Here is a 27,500-nt window from a genome sequence, read left to right as displayed (position 1 = left end):
GTTCCAGAGATGAGAGATAAACGGTGTGAAGCAAAGGAGGTGAGTATTCAGCTAATTATTGGGGAGAGTAACCAGGTGTGGGATTGTGGAGTGACCAGGTGTGTCCTCAGTGGCGATTGGGTGAGGGTGGAGGGTTTTGAAGCCAAGAAGATCAAGGCCTGACATTTATTTATGTATGTAGAAAACAGAGTCCATGTCGATGATTGAGCGAGAGACATATCTTTGAATTTGGCTTCCTGCCAAGATATTCGTTGGACCTGATCATCTCCAGGGGAGCAAGATAACAAGCATCTATCTAAACCAGCCGAAATTGGGAAGCCATTCTCTCATCAACATCCAGACAATTGAATGTGACAATTGAAGGTGTGACGGGATAAGCTGATAAATTGAGAAAGCAGTGTTTTGGGCCACTTGAAGCACCCACTCCCTTCGGGAGCAGCCTGGAGGGGTGGGAGGCATGGAGGGGAGAGATGTTGGGGGAGAGGTGGCAAATATATTTTGTGCCATGGGTGTTAATTCCCCCACCCCCCCCCTTTTCCAGCAGGATTCAGTAAGCCATTCGCATGTGTGCAGATGGAAATTGTAAGTCATCCCCCCCACCCCCTCATCAGGGAGGAAAGGTTTACACCCTGACCTGACCCTGGGTACTCCCATCATGTATGCAAAATTTGACGAAGATTGGCGCAGCCTTGTGTTTTTCTATGATTTTCAGACATACACACAAATACATACCCACAGAGAATTGTCGTATTTAACATCGTAGGATGAATGAGTTTGCTCAGTCTGCGATAAAGAATGACTTAATCATTCTGCAATTTTGATAGGCTGCTCTGGCGCATGCTCCCATACCTGACCTGAATGGAAATAACACATTTCCTTGCCAAACTGCCATGCATTGTCAGGGTGCATAGGTGGCTCTGAATACTAAAAATAAGTTTTACACTTTCGCAAGGGAATGATCAAAGGAGACAGGAGTAAAGGAGGACCAAAACAGGCTAGAAGGGAAATTTTGCACAATGAAGTTGAACAAAGAATGCCTGCCATGAGAAGAGATGTGACTAAATAGGCTGAATAATGACAGACGAAGGACAAAAAGATAGACTGTCAGGACATTCACAAAAGGCATGAGCTGCAATGCCATGGACTTATTTTGAGGAATGGCTCTCAATCACCTGGAATGGTGGCAATTGAAGTCTGCACCAATAATGAGTATCAAAAACTACTTTGGAGCATATCTTTGGGTGCTTTCATGTCATTTCATAAATTTGGGGTCTTCAGTCATTGACCTTGCAGTTGCGAGTGTATATGTGTGTATATATATATATATATATATATATATATATATATATATATATATATATATATATATATATATATATATATATATATATATATATATATACAAATATATTGGAATAAGTTTCTTTATTATTATTATCTACCTTGTGTTGTTCTCCAATGGACTGGCATTTTGTTTTGCATTAATACAGTCTGTGTTTATTGAAGAAATATCATTGAGAAAAGCAGAAATTTGTGTATTACTGAGTCTATTCCGAAGTAGTGCTGTCAAATATTTGCTAATGAACTTGAAAATGAATAACATAACATTGTGAAACCATCCGTTGTAACATTACCTGGAATGTGATTGCCTGTAGTGTCATCCTTTGGTGTGAAAGATCTGTGGTTCCACCACTGGCTGTGAGACTGATTTCGATTTTTCAGGGAATCGATCATTTTGGGCCTCCTTTTCATGTTCACTTTGAGGTGCAGTATTTTGTGGAAAACGGCAAGCTCATTGGGTGAGTTTCCCTTGTAATATTCCAGTGGTGCAATATTGTTTAAATTAGTATAAAATATGAGTTTATTGATGTGCACTGGTAATTTTAACATTGCATTTGTTCACGTAAAGAATTGCAAACTGGACGTTTATGGCATAGCGCTGGAGCTTCAAAAGAATTGGCAGAGTCCCAATGGGCGATCTTGTTCCAAGCATGCATACCTTTATTTTGGTGGTGTATAGGCAACTGACAGTTCTGTATAGATAAAAAGAAACAACCAGGGTTACATGCATGAAGCAAAAACATTCCTCCTGCTTATAATTCAAAACATTTCACTGCGCTACAAAACGTGGGGACAGGATTATCATACTGTAAATGGTGGAGACTTGTAATACCCCCCTCCCCCCACCTGGAGGCAGTGCTACACGATACATATTTACATAGCTAATTTGTGTAGCACCCCCCTTACTTCCCAAGACCACCGGTAAAGATAAAAACACCCTTATACACTAATTAAGCTTGGTGTTGGCTTCGCGGTTAGGGTGGCAGCTTGGGATCCTTGGGTCCTGAGTTCAAGCCCCTTTTGCGGCTGAATTAATACACCAGGGGGTTGACTCAGCCTGTCATCCTTCTGAAGTGGGCAAATTGTGTACCAGCTTGCTGGAATAATTGAGCCATTCGAGTATCCTGCGTCGGAGTGGCGACCCGTCCAGGATTGTGCCCAATAGCCCAGGAAACTGCTTCGGCAGCACCAACACTCTCTGTACAGAGTATGGTTCCAATTATTATTATTACTAGACAGTACCCGCCCGTAGGGCGGTGACGGAATGAGGGGAGGGAATGGAAAGGCAGTGTTGGGGTTGGAGTTAGGTTTAGGGTTAGGGTTAGATAACCCTAACAACTAACCCTAACCCGAACCCCAACAGCTTAGTTATCTCATTGTATCCAACAGTTTGGCCGTCTATAAAGGACAAACAATCATGAAAAATTGACGTTTTAGTCAATTTAGGACGTCATAACATGAAAACCGGAAGTCGGAAGTGAATGTCGTCAATCAACTGTGTCATTTGATTTTGATTATCTGTCGAATGGCGTTGGTCCCGTCTCAATTGGATGAAATTGACACGGTGACCTTGACCCCTTGACCCCGTGACCTTTGACCTTGAACTTGACCCCCCATGTCTGTTTTCATGTCCCAAGGATCACTCATGCCAAGTTTCATCTCATTCCATCCAATGGTTCGGCCGCCTATAAAGGACGAACAAACATACATACAAACATATTCTGTTTTTTTAGTATAGTAGATACACTAATTACGGTCATGCAGATCCTCCATCAAGTCTGGATGTAATTGGCCTAGAACTATTGGAGGAGTAATGCAACAAACAAACCCACAGACACCGGTCTGTGAATTATAGTAAGGAATGCAGACAATGCAACAATCTCATGACTTCACCATATTTTCCGTCAAATTTGGAGGCAGTTCCTTGACAGTGGCTCCAAGGCATCACTGAAAATTTTTTGAAACCCAAATGCTCACAAGCCGAGCAGAAACTACAGAAGTATCATCATCCTATGAGATGTAACTAAAACCTTTGCATGAATAATACTGAACAAAATTCAGAAGCATCTCATCAAGAAATGCTGCATCCTACAGGCAAGCTTCACCACCGAGTGCTCAACATTGGAGCAGATATTTGCCCTCAGCCATATTGCTGAAAAGCACTGAGTTCAACAAACTGACATTTGCAGCCGACGTTGACGTAAAGAAAGTGTTTGACTCGCTCAACAGACTGTCCATTGACCCTGCTCCAAGAATGTGGCGTCCTCACATATATATGCAGTCATGCTCCACTTAATGACGGGGATACGTTCTGAGAAACGCGTCGTTAAGTGACGTCGTCGTTGTGCGAACATCATTTTTTTTTTTCGTTTTCGAACATCGTACTTACACAAAACTACACACCTAGGTTATATGGTATAGCCTATTGCTCATCGGATACAAACCTGTACAGCATGTTACTGTACTGAATACTGTCGGCAATTGTAACACACATCCAAGAGAGACGGAAGACACGTTAGATTTACCTTTGTGCTGTTCATGACGGCCATCGGTGTTGTTAACAGCAGCTTACAATCTCCTCTCGCATCGATTATAGAAAGATGAATAAATAGCGTTTGGATTTTATAAATACGTAATCATTGCATCGATGTTATAATTTATAAATGAAGAAACGAGCTCCTGTCAATTGTGATATATATTTTCAGAACAGTGCGATTGTTTTAACAACATGAAAAGCTTCACTAAAAAGAAATTTGTGTTTTAATTTCGACTGTAACAACGATTTATTCGTGGAATTCTTCAATTCAAAGGTAATTTACTTGCTGGAAGGTAAACGTGGAAACATTGCTTCAGTTTGAAAGCCGATTTCTTTGAATCCCGATTTAGCACGATCCTGCTTTTTTCGCGATGACATTTTATGGACCTCAACGATCGCATTGTAACAGGACCACACTGTCGTTTATTATCATTATGAAGTATTATGTACTGTACAGTGCACATAATTGTATGTGCTATTTTTATACGACTGGCAGCGCTATGTCGACGACATCACTCGGCGATAGGAATTTTTCAGCTACATTTTTTTTTCATTTTTTTTTTTTTTTCAGGACTGGCAGATCCGTCGTATATGCGATCCGTCGTTGCCCGGAACGTCGTTAAGCGGCGCATGACTGTGTGTATATATATATATATATATATATATATATATATATATATATATATATATATATATATATATATATATATATATATATATATATATATATATATATATATACAGATCATTTTGTTTCACGATGTGATCATAGATAGTCGACTGGCAGGCATTTTAGTTGCAAAAAAACCTGATGTTGAACACATCCTCAACCATTTCTGGGAATGCATTTACTGATGTTGTTCAAACTTAGCGCACAGATAATGAATGATGGCTTACACATGCCTGTCGTTTTTTTTTCGAGATCAGTTCTAAGATGGCTGACTGGTGGCAATTTTGTTTCTTAAATGTGTCTCCAACAATTTCTCAGACATCTCATTTTGTTAATTCTTGACACAATCACAGAACATGATGGCGTACACGTGCCCCTCACTTTATTTTGCGATCTGATCAAAGATGGCCAACTGGTAGACTGGCGGCCATTAGTTGTAAATAAATACGGGCTAGCCCTTTAACTCCGTACAGCAAAATTACTAAAATCAAGGGGGCTGTGACATTTCATGCCTCTTTCTCCTTGTTCGTTCTAATTTTGTTCATACATGTATATTCCCTCTGGTGAGCTTTTACATGCTTTCATGATTGATTCCCTCCCCGATCATTGCATTAAACTCATCACACACTTTGTGAAGTCTGTACTCATTTTCAGTCATAATTTTCATATTTTTTTCTCAAACTCGATAATAGTTGTTTTTTTTTGTATACACTGTCGAGGCTCATATGAATGCTAACACACAGAACGTACAACATGGGGAGCAGGAGACAAGAGGGGCGGGAGAGGGAAGGACAAAACAGTGGGGAACAGAGACATGAGGAGATCTGTGGAAGGAAGAGGGATTGGGTGGGAAACACAGGGTAAACAAGATGAACACGACATGGACTTTCATGAAGGAAAGCTATATTGAAGGAAAAAAGGGAATTTGAAGGAGGGGGGTTTGTGGTGGATTAGTGGGGGTAGAAAAGATCGTGATTTTGGATGGGGGAAGATAAGAGATGGTGGTGAACAGCTGTTTTGAAGACCTGGAGGGAAGAGTAGGATTGAAGAGAGTGTGGGAGTTTGTTTCAAAGGCAGGAAAAAAAGAGGAATGAAAGAGTGAAGGCGAGCAGTGATTCTTGGTTTTGGTCGTTTTACCAGAAGGGGGTTGCAGGCAGACCTTGAGTGCCCTGTGGATATATGGGGAGGGGGGGGACATATCACAGACAGTGCAGGGAGGGGCGAGACCGGAGAGGAAACGGAAGAAGACAGACAGACCACCGACCTGCCTGGGGTGAGAGAGGGAGAGACCGATAGACTCGGCCTCATCGCAGGAGATACCAAGGATCCTAAATTTCTTGGTTTCCACACCGTGAATCCGAGAAAGGTGAGAGACGGGAGCACCAGCCCAGAGGGGAGAGCAGTACTCCATCAGGCTGTGGACGAAAGCTTTGTAAGTGGTCAGGAACACATCTGGGCCGAGGAAGGACTTTGCACGATGGAGGATTCCCAGTCGGCGACTGGCTTTGGAGGCCAGGTTGGAAATGTGGCTTTCCCAGGAAAGTTCATGGCAGATAGTGAGACCCAGAAGTTTGAACGAAAGGACTTCTTTAAGAGCATTGTTGAGAAAGTAGACAGGGGAGAAAGTAAATAGTAGAAAGATCAAAGAAAAGATATTTAGACATAGCTTAAGGAACTCAAAGCAAGTTGATGTGCTGAAAAACTGATCACAATTATACAAACAGTCCCACTTTCCTTTCCTTGTCCATTGTTGAGCATTAATATCTGAACTATTTAAAATCTTATTTGTGTTTCCATCACTTTCATCACCATCGATCTTAATAATACTCCATTACGCTTGTTCATATGTCCTTCCATCTGTCTGTCTGTCTGTCTGTAACATTATATTCCAACCCTTAGTTGAACAGTTCACCTGACTCCAACCACAATTTACACTTGGAAAAAAATTACTCACCATGTTGAGGCTCTCTGTCATGCGAAGTCAACGACATATTTGGAACAATCACAATTGCCTTGCCCTCCCTATAAGGTTTCCCTTCATTGTAAAACGACCAAAGCGACAGTTAAAAGGATGCTGATGGTGAGAGGATTGGGGAAGGGGGTTGAATGCTTGAAGTGGGGAGGGTATTGATGCCTTAGGGTGGGATTGGGAGGGTGCGGACTTGGGGTTGGAGGTGGAGAGATGGGACAGAGTTGGGAGAGGAGGTTGAGGCTTTGGGGGGAGGGGGGTGGATTGAGGACTTTTGATAGGGGGGCAGGAGTTGAGTTGTGGTGTAGTGGGAGTTGAAAGCTTGGAATGGGGTGGAGTTTGACACCTAAGGGTTTGGAGGAGGAGGGTGAGGACTTCAGTTTGGGTGTGGGGGGCGGTAAAGGAGCTGTGCTGGTTAGGGGGTGATGAAGGCTTGGAGTGGGTCGGTGATTAATGCCTTTTGTTGGGAGGGAGATGGTGAGGTCTTGGGGTTGTGGCAGAGGTAGAGGACTTGGGGTTTGTGAGGAGGTGGAGGTTTAGGATTTGAAATCACATTTTACATCATGTGGAAGTTTCACCAGCCCCGACTAGTTTATGAAATTGTACATTGCTTGTATATTGCACTTTTAATTCATCAGTTTCATTCTTTGCTCAAGTAATTTCTCAGGTGTTACATGAATTTTTTGTGACACTTCATGAGAAAGTAAATTTATTCGTGTTTTAATTCCACGATTCACTCAATTATTAATTTCTTATCTTAGGCTCACGTTATGAAGTACTTATGTTTCCCATGGCTGTGTGTCGCAAATTTTACGCTGGAAAGTAAAATAAGCAGGAACATGACCACTGCATCAGAAACATCCATAAATTATTTAATGTAAAAACGTTCTTGCCTGGAAACCCAGTTTTGTAAAATATCTTACATCCACAGCAAAGTATAAAACGATAAGATTACCAGTCTAATCTATTTTCCTGAAACTGGGAGTGATGGACAATGTCCCAGCAGGCAAACTGATGTTGAATAGATATTATAATCTTGTATTTCGACGTCATGACGCAATTTTAATCACAATTATTAAGAGTTTAAACATCATTGAGTTTCCTCTGGGGTCTGGCCTGAGCAGCACCACAATAGCAGTTTATTGTGTTAAACAACTACCTTTGGAAAGCTTGGGCCTCGACTGCACACGAGCACTGATCAACTATCTTGTCATGATTGTCATTTTTATGGTATTCTTATTCATACTGTTGTTCTCGTCGTTGTTGTTGTTTCTATTCTTATTTTATATTAGTCGTAGTATTGTTATTTATTTTATGATACACTGAGCTTATTCATTCACAAAATCACCAGATATTTATTGCAAAGGACTGTCCCAAAAGCATTTACAAAATATCTTTGCAGTTAAAGAATATCCAATGACTTGGTGACTTGTTGCTGTCTCAGCACAGAGACCACCTCGTTAGGAACTTTAATAGAGTACCTCCAAAAATTAGGCAATAATAGAACATTATCCCATCAACTCGAGGAAGCAACGATGTAATTACAGTTGGGAATGAGTGTGAGGATAGCTCTTGATTTGCAATTGTTATCGAAACGAGTATATAGTGGCCATTGGGTTTTACTCCTTGACTGGACTAAGTGAAATGTGATTTGGCAAATGATTATATGATGGTTAAAATTGATATTGGAAAGTAATGATGACTCTGTGTGCAGCGATAAAGTTGGCCGATACTTCTACCACTGGCAGCTGCGGCGTCGTGTGCTGACATCACAGTGTGGCCACCGTGAGGAGGCATATTTTCTGCTTGCCGCCTGTGCGCTGCAGGCAGACCTCGGCCCTTTCAGAACTGAATGCCACCATGGAGTTTACTTCAGACCACAAGACTACTTTCCTTACTGGGTACACTCTCAGTACATTGCCTTGCTATGAAATATTCTGACTGTGTTCTTCATTTGCCTGCATGTACTGGAGATGGTTGTTCTTATTGTGCTACAAATTACTATTGATGAAGGGTACAATAAGTCCACACAAATATCCAGCTGGTTAATTACCTGACAATGATGTCTTACTTTGGAAAAACCAAAATTTGTTCATTTGTGATTTGCTCTTTATCAATTGTGGGAGATAAGGGTGAAGAAGAATAATCACTCCTTTTGCATCTTCAGATGCATAGGGCTGTCAAGGCAGTTTTGCCATTGGCTTGGGGACACAATCCTGGATGCATCACCACTCCAACACAGGATACTCAAATGGCTCATTCCTCCCAGGAAGCTGGTACTCATTTTGCTGACCCCGACAGGGTGACAGGCTGAGTCAACCCACCGGGTGTTATGGTAACGTCATAATAATAATAATAATAATAATAATAATAATAATAATAATATTAACAAGTCTGAAGACGACGATGGTTAACGAGCGGTATTTGACGATGTAGATTGTTTCAGAAGTCAAGGATGAGACAATGTGATAATGTTTGACCAAGTTATAAAAATGATCAACATGATGTGGTACGAGTGACAGGTCATTAGCTGCAAAATGTCGAAAACCCAGTTTCTTTCAACAACTTTAAAAATTTGACCTTTGCATCACCTTTAAAGGTCACAAAACAATGTTGTGGACATTAAAATAAGGAAACAGGATACGTGCTATAGCTTATTGGAGTTAGTTCGTCGAAGAAGGTCGAAAACCCGGTTCGATTCCCACAACTTTGAAAATTTGACCTTTGTGACCTTTAAAGGTCAAAGGTCAAGGATTATGACCTTTGGTGCAAAACTTCCTCTGGAATATTCCAGGAACAATATAACGTCATATAGGCTATATGGCATTTCGCACTCATCGGATTATCCATACTTTGATGAAATCAGCGTAAAAACAAACTTGAAGGGGGCACCACGGGCAAGGTGTTCGAGATAGAGCAAAATGGTTTCAAGACTTTAGGTGGGGAATGACCTCAAGATTATGCATAAAAAATATTGTCATCCGAACTCTCAAAGTTTGGGCGGTCGTATGATTTTTATGTCAAAATTCGAAATTTTCTAAGTTCGTGACCTTGTGACCTTGACTTTTTGACCCTTACCTTGGGACGAAAATGAAAAATCGAGCTCTGTGGTGCTATGCAGGTGCCATTGGGCTAACCAAATACCGAAACACCTGCCAGATTCGACAAACCCCTCGGAGAAGAAAAAAATTTCATGTCAAAATTCGCAATTTTCTAAGTTCGTGATCTTGTGACCTTGACCTTGATACGAAAATGAAAAATCGAGCTCCGTGGGGCTATGCAGGTGCCATTGGGTTAACCAAATACCTAAACTCCTGTCAGATTCGACAAACCCCCTTGGAGAATATGCAAATTGAAATCACCTACCCCCTAAAAACACATGTTTTTTGGGCGTGGCTCCGCCCCAAATGGGCGCACCACGCCCATTTTCAGGAAAACAACTCGATCATGATATAAAACTCCCACCAAAATTTTGTCAGGATCGGATCAAAACCCACGGAGCTATGCTCGGGACAGACAGACAGACAGACAGACAAGCCGGTAGGCAGACATGGGTAGTCGACTACCCAATATAACCTGACGCGATGGGCCCATTCGATGGGGAATGACCTACGGATTAAGCACAAGAAAATTCATGATTGTTATCGAAACATGTTACATGCTTGGAACAAGATCGCCCATAGGGTGGGTCCTCTGCTTCAAGGGTTAATGCTGCAGATTGTTTCTTTTTTAAAATACCCCCACATTGAGAGGTTTTTTTGGCCGTTGCTAGGCAACGGATGGGTCCAGAGCAACGGTTCTTTCTCACACATAACTAAGACATACCATGAACCTACCATACCAGTTTCATGTATATCTGACATAGTCTCTGAGATATAACGAACTTCGTTTTTTTATTGTTTTCGACCAGGGTTCATTCAAAGTCTATATTCTCTGACAGTTTTCATAGGATCCGGCTGGAAATTTGTTGACAATATGGCTGAATGTACTGCCCACAGTCGGTCGTGGCCCGATTTTTGATTTTCGAAAAAATTAATTTTTTATGATTTTTCAAAAATTTCAAAGTCCCGTTGCTCGGCAACGTTGGTGTCCATAGCAACGGTTCTCATTTGCACACAACTAGGTCATGGTATGAACCTACCAACCAAGTTTCATCGAAATTGCCATTGTATTAACTGAAATCGCCATTTTAAATACTGATAAGGGTCGATAGAACAAATGTCAAAAAAAAAATTTTTTGAAAACATTTTTTTTTTCGACTCTATCAACTTCCCAACAGACAGACAGACAGACAGACAGACAGACAGACAGACAGACAGACAGACAGACACACAACAATAACGAATATAGTGGTCACTTATTTTTTTCGTGAAAATATTTTTTCGTGAACCAATAATAATAATTTCATTGTCATACATATGTGATTCACATTCAATGAGAAGTACTTTGACAGTGTGTGCTGAAACATTACATTGAATAAGAAGTAGATTCAGACAGATAGAGAGATAGGTAGAGATAGATTCGTTGTCAATAGAGTCCTAAATAATGCTTTGATGTTGAAATGAAATGAGAAAAAGCAATGAGTGGTATGCTTTAAAATATCCATATCCATTATTTTGATGCTCCCAAATCATTAGACACAGCTTTAATGAGGATGCGGATTGCAGTTGGGTGAAAGCTGCTGGCAAGTGATTACAGTTGGTCTTGATGGAAGAATAGCGTTTACCAAAATGGAGGAGTTCACTAATGTCGTACTCTGGGAGGAACTCATCTCTGATGATAGCTTTCGCGATTTTCACTCCTCAACTGGAGTACAGGTTCTCGATGGAAGGCAGATGGCACCCAAAAATTTTCCAAGTAGTCTTTACTATCCTGTTGAATTGAGCTTGGTCATCCTGCATCGGGCTGCCATATCAGACAGTGAAACACAGCATCAGGACACTCTTTACCACTGCCAAGGGCGTAGCCAGAGGTCCAATTATTAAGTATCTTATATATTAAGTAAGATAAGAGTATTGTGATAGGAGTGGAGATAAGAGTATTCAGAGCACTGCCAGGTAGCTTTGATAGTTTACTCCCCAGGGAGCTCAGATGGCCAGAGGGCTCAGGCCAGATCATATTTCAGGAAATGAGCGACGAGGAAACTGCCTCGTCTGCCTCAGCCTGGCTATGCCCGAGACTGCCCGATAGCACTTGATCAACACCAGGACGGCTGACACCAAAACAAAATGTATGACATGACATGGGCTCTGAGATCTTAAATGAGCCACCTTAACCGTTAAGCCAACAGCGGGCTTCGAAGTGAATGTAGGCATTAAATATAATAATGATAATAATACTCTAATTGATCGAAGGATTGGTTACAGTATTATTATAAATTGCTATCAGAGTACCCGTCCTATGGGGGAACTTGTTCCAAACATACAACATGTTCTTCTGACGCATACCTTTATTTGGGAGGTGTATAGGCAACTGACAACTCTGTGTCGGCAAAAATATAATTACCCATGAAGTTATGTTCATGAAACAAAAACATACCTACTGCTTTTAATTCAAAACACCTCACAGCAGTGGTAAACGTGAGGACAGAAATATTGCACTGTAAATGGTGGAGACTTGTAATACCCTCCCCCACCTGGAGGCCAGGCCACACAAAACACATTTACATCGACAATTTGCGTCCCTCCCCCTCCCCCTAAGACCACCGGCAAAGATAAAAAACACCCCTATACATTAATTGGGGTCTTGCTGATCCCATGTTGCAAGTCTGGTTGGAAAAGGACAACAACTGTAGGAGGAATAGCGCGACAAACAAACACACAAACGCCAGTCTGTGAATTATAGTGAGGATAAGGGAAGAAAGGGGGGAAGTGATTCTGAATTTAATGTTCGATCTATTTACTTTTAACATTGTTCTTAACAGATGGAAACAGTAACAACGCAAGCATGATAGGCCTCATGGCCTTCTCATGCACCAAAGTTCCCTTTGTATATTTGTTTAATGTTGTTAAGAACAGGAAGAAATGGGGAGGGGAGGACAGAGTTGGGGGTGAGGGTGCATGGAGTGGGAAGAGGGAGATTGAGACATTGGGAATGGGGGGGTATGGGGATTGAGGACTTGGGGTTTGGGACAGTTGATGTCTTGAAGGAGAAAGGGAGAGGGGATGACAGTGTTGGCTTCGGAGAGGGAAGGCAGAGAGGGGATAGAGTTGGGATTGAGGGGTTTGAGGCTTTTGGGGGGATGGGGGAAGGGGGAGTTGAGGACATTGGGTTGGGAGGGGGATTGAGGATGTAAAGAAAGGGGGAGTGGAGCACAAGAGTTTGTGTGTGGTGGTAGTGGGGGCAGAGAGTGGTCAGAGTTGGGATGGTGGGTTAAGGACATGGGATTGTGTGGGGGTATTGGTGTGTGTTTGGGACCTGAAGTCACATTTCACATGATGTAGAATTTCCATGGGTCTGTGATAATCCCATTGTTTCTTTTGGGTCTGTCGGGTCTTTTGGGTCATCTAGGTATTTTGGGTTATCTTGGTATTTTAGGTCCTCAGGGTCTTTTGGGTCTTTTGTGTCCTCTGGGTCTTTTGTGTCCTCAGGTCATTTGGATCCCCTGTGTCTTTTGGGTCCTTGAAGTCTTTTGGATCCTCTGGATCTTCTGAGTATTTGGGGCCCACAGAGTATTTTGCATCCTCTGGGTCTTTTGTGTCCTCAGGTCATTTGGATCCCCTGTGTCTTTTGGGTCCTTGAAGTCTTTTGGATCCTCTGGATCTTTTGAGTATTTGGGCCCCCCCAGAGTATTTTGCATCCTCTGGGTCTTTGGGGTATTTTGGGTCCTCTGGGTCCTTTAGGTATTTTAGGTATTCAGGGTCATCGGGAACATTTTAGGGCTCGGAGTCTTTTGAGTGTTTTGGTTCCTTGGGTCTTTTGTGTCTTGTTTTTTTCTCTGTGGGAGGGGAATGCAAATTTTCTCTGTAAATATGTCATGTAGCGCCACCTCTAGGTGGGAGAGGGTATTACAAGTCCCCACCCTTTACAGTCCATGATTCCTGTCCCCACGTTTTCCAGTGCTGTGGGGTATTTTGAGTTATAATCAGGAGGTATGTTTTTGCTTCATGCACATAACCTGGGTTATCTTTTTTTTGCGTATACAGAGCTGTCGGTTGCCTATACACCACACAAATAATGGTAGGTGTTTGGAGAACATGTTGCATGCTTGGAACAAGATCGCCCATCGGGTGGGTCCTCTGCTTGTAATAATAAAAAATTGAAAAATTATTATTATTACATGAAAATTTCAAAAAGACTTTCACAGCCATGGACTGAATTACAGTCAATTTACAAGTATTGCAAGAGATTCGTCAAAAGCGATGACTCACACCATCAATTGCAATAAATCAAAAAAAATATAAAGACTTCACGCATTAAATACTGGATAAATGGGATGAGATATCATGTAAAACCGAGAAAAAAATCACAGATGTATTGCAAAACACAAGAGCAAAACACAAACCCTCTTCCTTCCATAGATCTCCTAATGTCTCTGTTCCCTAATGCTGTTGTGCTTCCCCCTCCTGCCCCTCTTATCTCCTCCTCCCTTTGTTATATGTTCTGTGTGTTAACTCAGATATGAGCCTCGACCAATAATACAAAAAAGACACCAAACTCATGTTGAAGACAAAGACCTCATCCAATTTAACCACTCATTCCAATTCTCTCTTCTTCATATATGGCAATTTAAATTGTCACTGTGCAACTTGGCTGGTGATTGGCACCTCTCTCACCAGCCATGGCACATCTGCAAAGGACTTCCGTGGCACCATGGGACTGACTCGATCTGTGAACTTTCCAACCTGGATTTCTCCCATTGACAAATCCTCCCTTCTGGACTTTATGATGCCTCACTTTCTCAAAATGTCTCCTTCTCTTCCTCTGCTCTAATTAGTTCATATGATTACATGCTTGTGAAAGTCAGCATCTCTCTGGCTATTCCAAGCTCTTCAATGACAATTTCAGTCAAGCAGATTGGCAGGAACTGCAAGCAGCCATCTCTCTTCAGGACTGGTCTCCCATATAGTAGGGCAACTGAGCATAACAATTGTGCACTTTGTGAGGAAAGCACCAAATTTGGCACACTCGTAGCCTAACGTATTATGAACAGATTTGGATATTGGGCCATCTCAAAATTTTTGATGGCAGTGGAAAATGGCTGCCACAGCCATCAGCGGCTGAATTTGAGATGGCCCAATATCCAAATGTGTTCATAATATGTTAGGCTACTAGTGTGTCAAATTTGGTGCTTTCCTCCCAAAATGCACTATTGTTATGCTATATTTAGCTAAATTGCCCCACTAATATATTGTGACGTCCACGGGACTTGAACAGTCCCGCCAACGTAGAATGAGCCGAAACGATGGAGGCGGTTTATTTGTTTATAACCCAAACATGGCGGTTCTAATCGCTTTTCCGCAAACGGGACGAGGAAGGTGGCACAAGTCACTTTTCACTGAGTTGATGATGTTTATTTGTTTTTCTAATTATTACCAGAAATAACAAGACTCGGCAAGAAGAGGGATCCGGGGCGATTCGACGGGATGGTGTGGGATCGGGCGTGGGGAAAAACACAGACAATTCCAATGAATATACAGTTCTCAATCCCTCGAAGGCGCCAAACACACACACACACACACACACACACACACACACACACACACACACACACACACACACACACACACACACACACACACACACACACACAACGTAGCTATTTCTGGTGGTCAGGCTGGACCGTGGTGTGGACGCAACTGTCTCTGGATCGGCGTCGGACGAGCCGGCCTTGCTCTCGTCAGGGGGGCAGGAGAAACCGCGGTGCTGTCGACCTCCTGGTCCTGGCCCAAGTCCGCCCACAGCCGCCAGGGAACCAGCTCCGGCGCCAAGCCGCGAGCAGGAGAGGGAGGCAGGTCCGCCCGCCGCCCGACCCCGCACTCCGAGTCAGCAGAACCCCAGAGCCAACCAAAGCGAGGAACGAGGCTCGGCAAGGCTCCCAGACACGATCAAGAACACGATCGATTCAGCACAACAACCAGGACGCTCTCTGCGCAACAGCTTCCACACCAAAAAAACACGATCGTTTGGTTGTAATCTTCTTCCTCTTCTCTTTTCGACCCTGAACAGAACTTTTTTATCCTTGGTCCTCGTCACTTCCAATCGAGCCGTTTATTGGCCCACCGCCATCGCCTTCCGCCAATCGTGATCACGGGGCGGAGCCATCCGCTGCACTGTCCTGTGACGTCACGGCCAGTCTCCAGAGAATATCAAAAAGGGGTTTACGCAGACACACTTACCCTATCCCGTGTCCCTATCTAATTACGTGACAATTATCATTTCCCCCTTGAAGAAATGAACATTTACTAGACAACTTATCACCACTGAAATACTACTTATTACATCGAGATCCTGGTAAACTCGAACAGTATGGCATACCTAATTAAACATCCTAATTACCCTTTGAATGCATACCCCCCCCCTCAAACGTAACACTGCCCCCTCCTATGGTACCGCAGCTCCTGCAAGGTATATCACAGGCGCTACCGTACCAGCCTTAACACTTACTGACTCACACCTAATTAACCTAACAAAATAAAGTAGGAGGGGCAATGGGCAGCAAGTCGCAGCTAACTTACCTATCCTGCTTAATGTACTACCCCCTTATGGCCTTATCCTTGCCTAAACAATCATTCGTTTTTTTTTTTTTGTTTGTTTTTATTTTATCACATGAGAGCACTGAGCGAAGTTGCACTCCATCCTCTGGATCATCGCTCTTGCCCAGCACTCTTCCAGTGATCTGGGGAGGGTAAACAAAAGGTTCCACAAAAACACAACACTTATACTTTACATTCCTACTCTAAGCCTTAACGACACTATTCACAGGATATTTACACTTGACCGCCTCCCCCAGTGGATGCTAATAGACCCAGCGTTACCTGGGGAGCCAATCTTCAAATTTGCTTGCCCCAAAATTACGCGGACATCATGCCCTTGCTGCACCTGTCAAGTTGTGCGGGATCGAGTGGGACTCACACATCTTCACAACACTCACACCATGGTCATCATCACATTTCTAGGTCATCGTCCTCATTTTAATCATGCAGGCTGAATCCCGTCGTGGCCGTGGGGTTGGTTACCACAAGATGATGGGGGCATCTCAGGTGCAACCATGCCCACAGGTAAGCTTTAGTCCAACCCGGACGTTTCTCCGCCCCGCTCCCTTTGATTCCCTCCCCCCCTGGTAGCCATCAGCTCTAATCCCGTACATCACTCTGGAAGGGGTCTCACTGGCTCTTCTGGCCTTCCTGGGTCGCCAAGGTCCTACCCGCCTTGGTCGCCCAACCAGACCCTCACCCAGTTGCCACCAGACACTGTCACCATTAGCCACCAGGTGGTGAATCTCCTTGAAGGGGGTCGCAATTCACGCTCACCGTGAGCTTCAGCAATCCCTGTGGACAAGCACATCATCCCCACCCAAAAAACCCACATGACTCCCCCACCCCATCGGCCTTACATGTGACACCTGCATTTCTAACACTTCGCCGACCATGACCTTCCCTGTTACCACACCATGTCCAATAAAAATCAATGTGTGCACCATACATTTCACTTCTTAACTTGAAGCAACTCACACAGCACTTCTCACCCGATCCACGCACCAGCCATTGGACAGCCACTTGTGCCCGCTTTGTTACAAGTTACCCACTGTCCCGATTGTCACTCTAAAACCCAGCAGAATTTACAAACCCATGCCAATTTTTCCACAATTCACTTTTTTCCACCAAAGGAGGGCACTTCGCCACAATGTCAGCAGCCGAGCATGGCCGTATATGCTCAGCCCAATCTAGTCTCCCGGACCCCCGACAGTGATCTCGGGACCCGACCTATGAAAGGGCATCTCGGATAGACCTGGTGGTTCAGCAGGAGGATTCACCCTCTCCGAGTCTAAAAGTCTATTGGAGGGTCCCTCCATCGCCGGGTACCGGCAATATCGTTGCATGTGTCCTCTTCGCCCGCACCGGAAACAACTCCCCATAAAAGGCCCCCGTGAGTATCGGTGAAATGTCTCTTCCGGTTCCGGACCCCCTCGGCCATAATCGAATTGCTCTATTGGCTGGGCTGGACCCCGCCGCTTTGGCGCACCAACTACCGAATTACCCTTTATCAAACTTGACAGTTTCTGGCAGATTTCCTGTAACATTTGGGTAATGCCAATTTCTCCCAGCCCCCCTCCCTGATCCTGGATCTCCGCCTGTCGGATCGTCACCGATGGCCTCTCTGGAACCCGACCCGGCCGACTCCACGAGGCCAGCCTGGCCGCACACTCGGCCGCTCGGTGAACGGTGGGTGGATCCTGTAGCTCCACCAGCGCTCGGACCTCAGGGTCAGGAAGAGCAGCTAAAAATTTCTCTAGTGCCAGTCTGTCCCATGCCTCCACTGTAAGGTCCCGATACGCGATCCTGACTGATTGGTAAATGTCCTGTGCCAGCTCCTGCATTGTCTCACCCGGCTTTAATCTGCGGTGCTGGAGCTGAGCCCGCACCAGATCACAGTTTGCCGCGAACCCAAACCGACGGCTCAACGCCTCGCAAATGTGGGAGCTGGTCAACATCCCCTCCGCGATCACGTTTAACACGTCTGCGGCTGGTCCCCGCAACGTTGCCACCAAATTCCCTGTACGTTCCTGCTCATTCCACCCGTCTAGTCGGGAAATGCACTCAAATTGCGTCAGAAAAGCTTCAACGCTCCCTGACCCGTCGAAATTTACCAGGGGGATCACTTTTACGGTGGCCCGCTTCTCAGTTTCTCCCTTGTCCGAATCCAGCCCAGGGATCAAACACCCTTGTGGCTGCGTATCCAATTTTGGAGCCCACTGTGGCCAAAGATGTTTTGTGGTGAGGGTCTCATGGGTCAATTTTGCCTCCTGTTCCAAACGTTGAATGGACCGATTCACCTCTTCCCGCAGGATCTTCTGGGCCCGCACAACCTCCTCCAAGGCTCCGTCGCGAGTTTGTAGCTGCTACTCAACCAACCCGGACACTCTACTTACAAAAGACGGCTCTACCAGGCCTTTATCCAAGACTTCATCTTGGCTCATAATTTTATCTTGTTCGTCCAAACGAGCCTCCAATCCTTTTACCTCCTCCGCCAAATTCATCCCTTGCTTCCTCAGCTCTCCCCACTCTTCAACTTGCAGCTGCATACGAGCATCCACACAGGCACGATGACGTTCCAGGCTTTCATCCACTTTATCAACCCGAATGTTCGTTGCATCAATTTTATCTACCAATTTTTTCCGTATATTTTCCCGCTCCAATGTAATTTCTACCTTTGTTTCCTCCAATCTATCCTCGAATTTACTTTGTATTTCTCCCAATTTAACATCCACACACTCCTGCATCTCAGTTTTCATTTTCTCCATCTTTTCCCCCAATTCATCCCTCATTAAATCAATCCGTGCACCCAACTGTTCCCCCATTACCCCCAATCGATCCGCCATCTCTGCCCTCTGTGCCGTCATGTCTGCCCTCTGTGTCACGAATTGATTTTCCATTTGTGCCGTCATTTCTGCCCTCTGTGTCACGAATTGATTTTCCATTTGTGCCGTCATTTCTGCCCTTTGTGCCCCCTGTGCCATCATGTCTGCCCTCTGTGTCACGAATTGATTTTCCATTTGTGCCGTCATTTCTGCCATTTGTGCCCCCTGTGCCGTCATTTTTGCCCCCTGTGCTGTAATTGCACTCATTAAACGTTCCAACATTGTCCAGATCGTCATCGTGCCGGTTTCCGGCGCTGCCGGCTCCGTTATGGGCGATGAAGCACGGTCCACGCTCGGAATGGGGGAGGTTCCAACCCTACCCCCGTCTCTCCCTTCTTCCCCCGACTCGCTGCCAGACACGTGGCCTTCCTCCTCAAACATCTGCACATCCGCCATGGTGCAGAAGTCCCGTTTGCCGCCAATTAATTTAAATTTGAAAAATCCCGCCAAAATTTTCCCGCGCTCGCGTGCTTTTCTGTAGTAATTTTATATTCCAATTCGTGGCGAGATTTTAATCTTGGTATATTCTCCCGATACCAAATATAATTTAGAGGGGTTCGAACATCCAACACCCTGACACCAATGTGACGTCCACGGGACTTGAACAGTCCCGCCAACGTAGAATGAGCCGAAACGATGGAGGCGGTTTATTTGTTTATAACCCAAACATGGCGGTTCTAATCGCTCTACCGCAAACGGGACGAGGAAGGTGGCACGAGTCACTTTTCACTGAGTTGATGATGTTTATTTGTTTTTCTAATTATTACCAGAAATAACAAGACTCGGCAAGAAGAGGGATCCGGGGCGATTCGACGGGATGGTGTGGGATCGGGCGTGGGGAAAAACACAGACAATTCCAATGAATATACAGTTCTCAATCCCTGTAAGGCGCCAAGCACACACACACACACACACACACACACACACACACACACACACACACACACACACACACACACACACACACACACACACACACACACACACACACACACACACACACACACACACACACACACAAAACGTAGCTATTTCTGGTGGTCAGGCTGGACCGTGGTGTGGACGCAACTGTCCCTGGATCGGCGTCGGACGAGCCGGCCTTGCTCTCGTCAGGGGGGCAGGAGAAACCGCGGTGCTGTCGACCTCCTGGTCCTGGCCCAAGTCCACCCACAGCCGCCAGGGAACCAGCTCCGGCGCCAAGCCGCGAGCAGGAGAGGGAGGCAGGTCCGCCTGCCGCCCGACCCCCCACTCCGAGTCAGCAGAACCCCAGAGCCAACCAAAGCGAGGCACGAGGCTCGGCAAGGCTCCCAGACACGATCAAGAACACGATCGATTCAGCACAACAACCAGGATGCTCTTTGCGCAACAGCTTCCACACCAAAAAAACACGATCGTTTGGTTGTAATCTTCTTCCTCTTCTCTTTTCGACCCCGAACAGAACCTTTTTATCCTTGGTCTTCGTCACTTCCAATCGAGCCGTTTATTGGCCCACCGCCATCGCCTTCCGCCAATCGTGATCACGGGGCGGAGCCATCCGCTGCACTGTCCTGTGACGTCACGGCCAGTCTCCAGAGAATATCAAAAAGGGGTTTACGCAGACACACTTACCCTATCCCGTGTCCCTATCTAATTACGTGACAATTATCATTTCCCCCTTGAAGAAATGAACATTTACTAGACAACTTATCACCACTGAATTACTACTTATTACATCGAGATCCTGGTAAACTCGAACAGCATGGCATACCTAATTAAACATCCTAATTACCCTTTGAATGCATACCCCCCCCCCTCAAACGTAACAATATACTGCCCCTGATGTTATCTCAGCCTGGGAATTCTTCCACATACTCTCTCTCCTCTCTCTCTCTCACTCTCTCACTCTCTCACTCTCTCACTCTCTCACTCTCTCACTCTCTCACTCTCTCACTCTCTCACTCTCTCACTCTCTCACTCTCTCACTCTCTCATTCTCCCTCTCTCACTCACAGGTTGTCCACCATTAACCCCTTCTGGTGAAACTACCAAAATCCAGGATCACTGCTAACCTCCACTTATTTGTTCCTCATTTTGCCTGCCTGTGGAACAAATTTCCACATCCTCTTCAATCTCATTCTTTCCTCCATGTCTTCAAGACAGTCGTTCACTGCCATTTCAGATTGTCCCCAATCCAAAACCGTGATCTTTTCTACCCTCGTTAACCTCTGCCAACCCATCCCAATCCCTCCTCCTTCCAAAACATCCAGTTTATTCTCATTGGAGGTTCCTTCTGTATCCATCTTGTCCACCCCATGCATCCTCTCCTCCCCCCAATCCTCACCATATCCATTGTTTGTGCAAGTCTCCCTCTATCTTAGCTTTCAACTCTGCTGTTGGTGTTTTCCTCCTCTCGCTGCTATTCATTTTTGTCTTATGTGCTGAATGTATATATGTATATATACATGTATATATATATATATATATATATATATACATGTATATATATATATATATATATATATATATATATATATATATATATATATATATATATATATACATGTATATATATATATATATATATATATATATATGTATATATATGTATATATATATATATATATATATGTATATATATGTATATATATGTATATATATATATGTATATATATGTATATATATATATATATATATATATATACATATATATATATACATATATATACATATATATACATGTATATATATATATATATATATATATATACATGTATATATATATATTCCAGCAATGTGTGTTTGTGTCTGTCTGTATGCGACCACCAATTCTTGACGACCGCCGGTCCGATCTGATTGAAACTTGCCAGGAATATTGCCGGGGCCACGCGGATGTGCCTTTTCAAGGTTTGATATTAATCGGACGAGCGGTTCCCAAGTTACGGCCATTTATCTGTCAAACAATGACAAGACACGGTGCTATGACATCACGAATGACGTCACAATTAATGTGTTTTTTGGGGGGGTTTTTTGCACGATTGACGTCACAATTCTTCCTCTGCTTCGTTTGGTATGACGTCACAATCGACGCTGGGGACCTGAGTATGTGCCTTTTCAAGGTTTCATATTAATCGGACAAACGGTTCCCAAGTTACGGCCATTTATCTGTCAATCAATAACAAGACATGGTGTTATGACATCACGAATGACGTCACAATTAATGTTTATTTATTTATTTATTTTCTTTTTGCACGATTGATGTCACAATTCTTCTTCTTTGTTTGGCATGACGTCACAATTGACGCTGGGGACAATTGACGTTGGGAAAAATGTGCCTTTTCAAGGTTTGATATCGTTCTTCATCTGTTTCAGCTGTTTCCCAAGGTTTGAAAGCTGTTTTTTCCCAAGTTTTGAATTAATTGTTCAAATTATTAATTAATCCCAAGGTTTGGGGGGGGCGAGAGAAGGGATGAGAGAGAGGGGCAAGAGAGGCGGGAGGAGAGAGGAGGGGCGAGACTATGGGAGAGAGGAGGGGCGTCACAATTCTTCTTCTTCTTCATTTGATATGACTTCACAATTGACGCTGGGGACGATTGACGCTGGGAAAAATGTGCCTTTTCAAGGTTTGATATCGTTCTTCATCTGTTTCAGCTGTTTCCCAAGGTTTGAAAGCTGTTTTTTTCCCAAGTTTTGAATTAATTGTTCAAATTATTAATTAATCTCAAGGTTTGGGGGGTTGGCGAGAGAGAAGGGATGAGAGAGAGAGGGGGCGTCACAATTCGAGAGAGGAGGGGCGAGAGAGGGGGCGGGAGAGGGGGTGTGAGAGTGGGGGCGAGAGAGAGGGGCGAGAGAAGAGGGTGGAGAGAGTAGGGGCGAGACTAGGGGGGAGAGAGGGGATGAGAGAGGGGGTGAGAGAGGGATGGGGGCGTAACAATTATTCTTCTTCTTATTCTTATTCTTATTCTTATTCTTATTCTTATTCTTATTCTTATTCTTATTCTTCTTCTTCTTCGTTTGATATGACGTCACAATTGACGCTGGGGACCTGAGTATGTTTCCCAGGTGTTTCCCAAGTTATGGCCATTTCTGATACGGTTGGTCCGATCTAATTGAAATAATGCCCCAATCCAGTTGTTGTTTACGAGAGTGAAGGAACGAAGCTGCCCCTATGGGACCGCACATACGGGCCCGCACTAGTATATATAAAGACCCACCCAGATCTCTCACGTGTGAATGGAGGGAATAGCCAATCAGCTCTCACTTAATCAACTAAACCCAGGTGGCTATGATTATATAAATAATTGAACCCTCCCACACTACTCTAGCCGAAGAGGCTGCGTAAAGCAACCCAAGAAGACCTACACAAGGTAAGCGCTATGCTGTTTCGAACCCTTCCCAGAGTTCCTCAACAACTATAAAGATGTTCACACAAAGTGCACACATGAGGAGATGAGGGAGATAATGTTATTGGTTCGTGGCGGTTCGTGTTCATAAAAAAGGCCGCAAATGGTGACACCAGCAAAGTTGGGGAATTGGTACATTGGGGACAAGAGTGATAACGTGATTGGTTCGTGGTGGTTCTTAGTCAAAGGGGAAAGTTTTTAAAGTTTAAAATGTTTTGACCACGAATGCACGATTACAGTTTCATTAAAGATGCTTACAAATTAAAGATGCTAAAAAAAACCGACAGCACCAGGGACCATTTCCAATTTATTGAATAATGCATTTTAAAGTCTCTTAACCATACCATACCATACTGCAAAACAAAAAAACAACACAACAACATCGTGTACCATTCCAAGTTTTTATTAAACAAACACAGCACGCATAACTTTGCAAAATGAGAAAGATGAGGTGCGCCGGGAGTAATGAGTCTTGAAAGTTGATATTACCCCCTGGTTGAGTGGACGGATGATGGAGGTGGTGTTCGGCAGCAGGACCATGACCTCAACATACGGGTGAGCACCGTTCAGGTCTATTGGGTGGCTAGGAGTGTTGTCAAGCAGCAGGAGTACCTTGAACGAAACGTTCTTTCCTGCCAGGTACCTCTGGACATGAGGAACAAAACAGTTAATGAACGAGTCCATAAAAAATTCAGACATCACCCACACCTTCCTGTCCCCCCTCCAGTGCATGGGCAGCGCCTGCTTGTTTTTGTTTTTCAGCACACGCGGGTTCAGGGAACGGTAGAGTATCATGGGTTTTTTCCATGAAGTCCCCTTTGCTGTTTGCGCAGAGGACAAGGGATACCCAATCCTTTGCAGCCTTGAAGCTGACTGCTTTTGCTCTTGCGCTGTTTGCTAGGCCGTTCTGGTCAGCATCTTTATCCAAAACAAGCCAGTCTCATCAGAGTTAAAGCTGCTCTGGCAGGTACCCCTTCTCCTCGATGAGGCTAGCGAGTTCTGCAGGGAATGCCATTGCCACATTGTGGTCCGCAGAGGCACGCTCCCCTATGAGCTTGACATTGTGCAAATTACATCGCGCCTTGAAGCGGTGGAACCACCCCGTGTTTGCTGTAAACGGACTGAAGGTACCGCTTGAACCTGCCACGCTTATTCTTGCACCACCTGCATCAGAGATGGTCATGCAGGAGCTTTGACTTCTCCCGTATCAGTGGTCTTCTCAGAGTCATACTCTTCTGAGTGTTATCCTCAATCCTTGGGAGCCATTTTCGAATAATGAACAGAGTGAGAGGCAGTACACATGTCAGAGCAACAGGACAAGAATGATAGCAATCCAGGACACGGTGAGTAAGTCTGCACATTGTTTGTGAGGGATTTTTTTATGGGTGATGCTGTATTTGGCAGCTGACAATAGATGTGGTGAGCGATGCCATTGTGTCATTAGTCCATATGTAGCTAGCTGTTAATTACTCCAATAGATATGCTGAACGTTTCCATTCTTTATCTCACAGGACATGACATCTTTCCTATCTGCAGGTAGATTATGCTGAGCGTTTTTAAAATGTAACAGCTCAGATGGTGCTGTTTGTAAAACGTTGGTGATTTATACTAAGTTGCATTGAATGCTTCAATTGTGTAATGTCAATTTCTGGCGACCTGGAAGGTATTGGATTCATCAATAGATGCTGTGAGTGTTTTCATTCTTTAAGTAATTCACGGGGGATGGTGCCGCTGTGAATGACATGTTACACTGGTGAGATATCCTGCGAGCTACAATACACATCCAGCAAGCAGGTCATGCTCGTGGCTCGTGGAAGATATGTTTTTTGCATACATACTACAGTAGTGTAATGTATGTACATTGAGCTGCTTTGTGTGTGGCTCATGGAAGATATGTTTTAGAACTGTGCGATGCTCACTGCTCGTGAAAAAATAAAAAGCCGACAAAACCCATGAAAACATGGAGCAATTTCCCGCGAACATATGAGCATGTCGCAAGTAATTATCAACATCAAATAGGTGGAACCCGTGAACGTTGGAACCGCGAATGCCGGGGTCCAGCTGTATTCACTTTCAAACTGCCCAGAGAACTGCAAGAACTCTTCCTTAACCTCGAAGGATAGTTGTTAACACAGTATTAAGAGTTCTTTGTGATGCAGGGATTAGTAGTCCAGGGATCAATCTTTTGCATGAAAATGCTCCTGTTTTCAGGACCATTCAAAGGAGGAACTATCTTGTCAATGCCAATATTAATCTCTTGACACCCTGGTCTGCCACCTCGCCAGATTTAAATCCAATTGAACATCTATGGGATATCGTTGATTGCCACATTCGGACCTTAGAAAGACAACCCTGGATCCTTGATTAGCTGATAGAGGAACTGATTTTGACACGGAATGTCATTCCCCAGGTTTCGATTTGAGTGCTCATACGGTCAATATGACGATGGTGAAATGCAGTGATTTCACCCGGAGCTGGAGATATTCAGTATTGAGATTGTTACTTTCATGTTGGATCCATGTTCAAAAATATTCGTCAGAACTTAGCATTATGCGACTGCTACAATGAAGTAGTCGTGTAATTTTTCACCATTTATCTCTGTCAGAGATTTGCATCTCATCTGTGTCTCATGATGTCACATGAATAAATTGTATGAACAACAACAAGCACGTGCTCAGTTTTGTATGGCAGATTGTATTGATGACATCTTCCGTTTTATGACATATTTATCTCCCAGGATCAGGCTGATCTCAAGTTCAAGATGCAAAAGTACGAACACAGATGTAATCGAACAGTAGCACGAAGCTGATGTTTTTAAAAATGATAACAATTTACATTCTCTCGTAAGCCAAATATTCATGAAGACAAATAGTCCAGAGAACATATTCATTCAAAATATTATACTGTGCTGCGCAATATACAATAGTGAGAAAAAGTTTACTAACCCTTTAGAATTTTCTGTATTTCTGCATAAATTTGACCTAAAATGTGATCAGATCTTCATCAAAGTCCTAAAAAATAGATAATCAGAACCTGATTAAACAAATAGCACAAAAAAATCTACTTTTTCATTTATTTATTGAGCAAAATGATCCAACATTCAATTTATTTGTCAGAAAAAGTAAGTGAACCTTTACATTCAGTAACTGGTGGCACCCCCTTGAGCAGCAATAACATTCCTCTTTTACCTCACCTGTGACACCAACTTCCTTTGTTTTCAATCTCATTCTTCCCTCCCATGCTTCAAGACAGCTTTCACCACCATTTCAGGTCATCCACTATCCATATACCCCTGATATTTTCTATCCTCATTAACCCTCCCCAAGCCCACATCTTTCAGTGTTTTGAGGTTATCAGATTTCACACCACTCCCTCACCCTTCTCTTTATTATTTTTGTTCCATTTCTTATCATCCCCCAGTTTTCCCTTCCACTTCTGTGATTGAGGGTTTGCACCTTCCCTCTCCTTGCCTTCATTCTTCCCCACGTACTCTCTTACTCCAGGTTTCCTTTTCTTTTGTATCTCTACCCTGTTATTTTTGTGTTTACCACCCATCCCTATTTCCATTGTTCTTTTCGTTTTATTTTGTGATGTTTCGTTGTGTTCTGCCTCCTCCACAAGCCTCGACTCTATATACAAAAAAAGAAAATGGATTCCTGCCTCTTAAGAATTTTTCACACAAACCTCACCAAATAAATCAATGTGTTTGTAGGAATTGTAGGAGAGAATCAAAAAAGCAAGAAGTAATGGTTATCAAGGAGTTCCTCCTTCTTGACGATGCACCTGAGCAAATGCCTGTGTTACAAGTTGCACCAATTGAGACTGGGGCTTTGGTCTCATTGAATCATCCATCTTACAATTCATACCTGAACTGAGACACGGAGACTATTATTAGTTCCAACACCTAAAGATCCACCTTCGGTGAACACAATTTTCATTTCAGGGGGACATTACTGAAGCATGGGCATGACTGTAAGAGCAGTCAGAAGATTATTTTTTCTGGCATATGTGCAGTATTAACGATAC

The 27,500-nt window shown here is 43.7% G+C and overlaps 1 protein-coding gene across 3 annotated transcripts in view; it reads left to right on the top strand.

Annotated features, from left to right (window-relative positions):
• Positions 1–27,500, top strand: part of FRMD6 (FERM domain containing 6) — a 169,842-nt gene that overhangs the window by 100,103 nt on the left and 42,239 nt on the right. For all 3 annotated transcript variants that reach the window (XM_085869378.1, XM_085869377.1, XM_085869379.1), the window contains 2 exons: positions 1,723–1,799; positions 8,231–8,417. In XM_085869378.1, the coding sequence (XP_085725504.1) occupies positions 1,723–1,799; positions 8,231–8,417 (264 nt within the window). The remainder of the gene's footprint in view (positions 1–1,722; positions 1,800–8,230; positions 8,418–27,500) is intronic.

Source organism: Eptatretus burgeri, chromosome 2 (genome assembly GCF_056783735.1).
Source record: "Eptatretus burgeri isolate ZD-2024b chromosome 2, Ebu_testis_v1, whole genome shotgun sequence".
In the NCBI taxonomy this organism is placed as follows: Eukaryota; Metazoa; Chordata; class Myxini; order Myxiniformes; family Myxinidae; genus Eptatretus; species Eptatretus burgeri.
The sequence above is the reverse complement of the archived record's forward strand: the minus strand, read 5'-3'. Positions and strand labels throughout refer to the sequence as shown.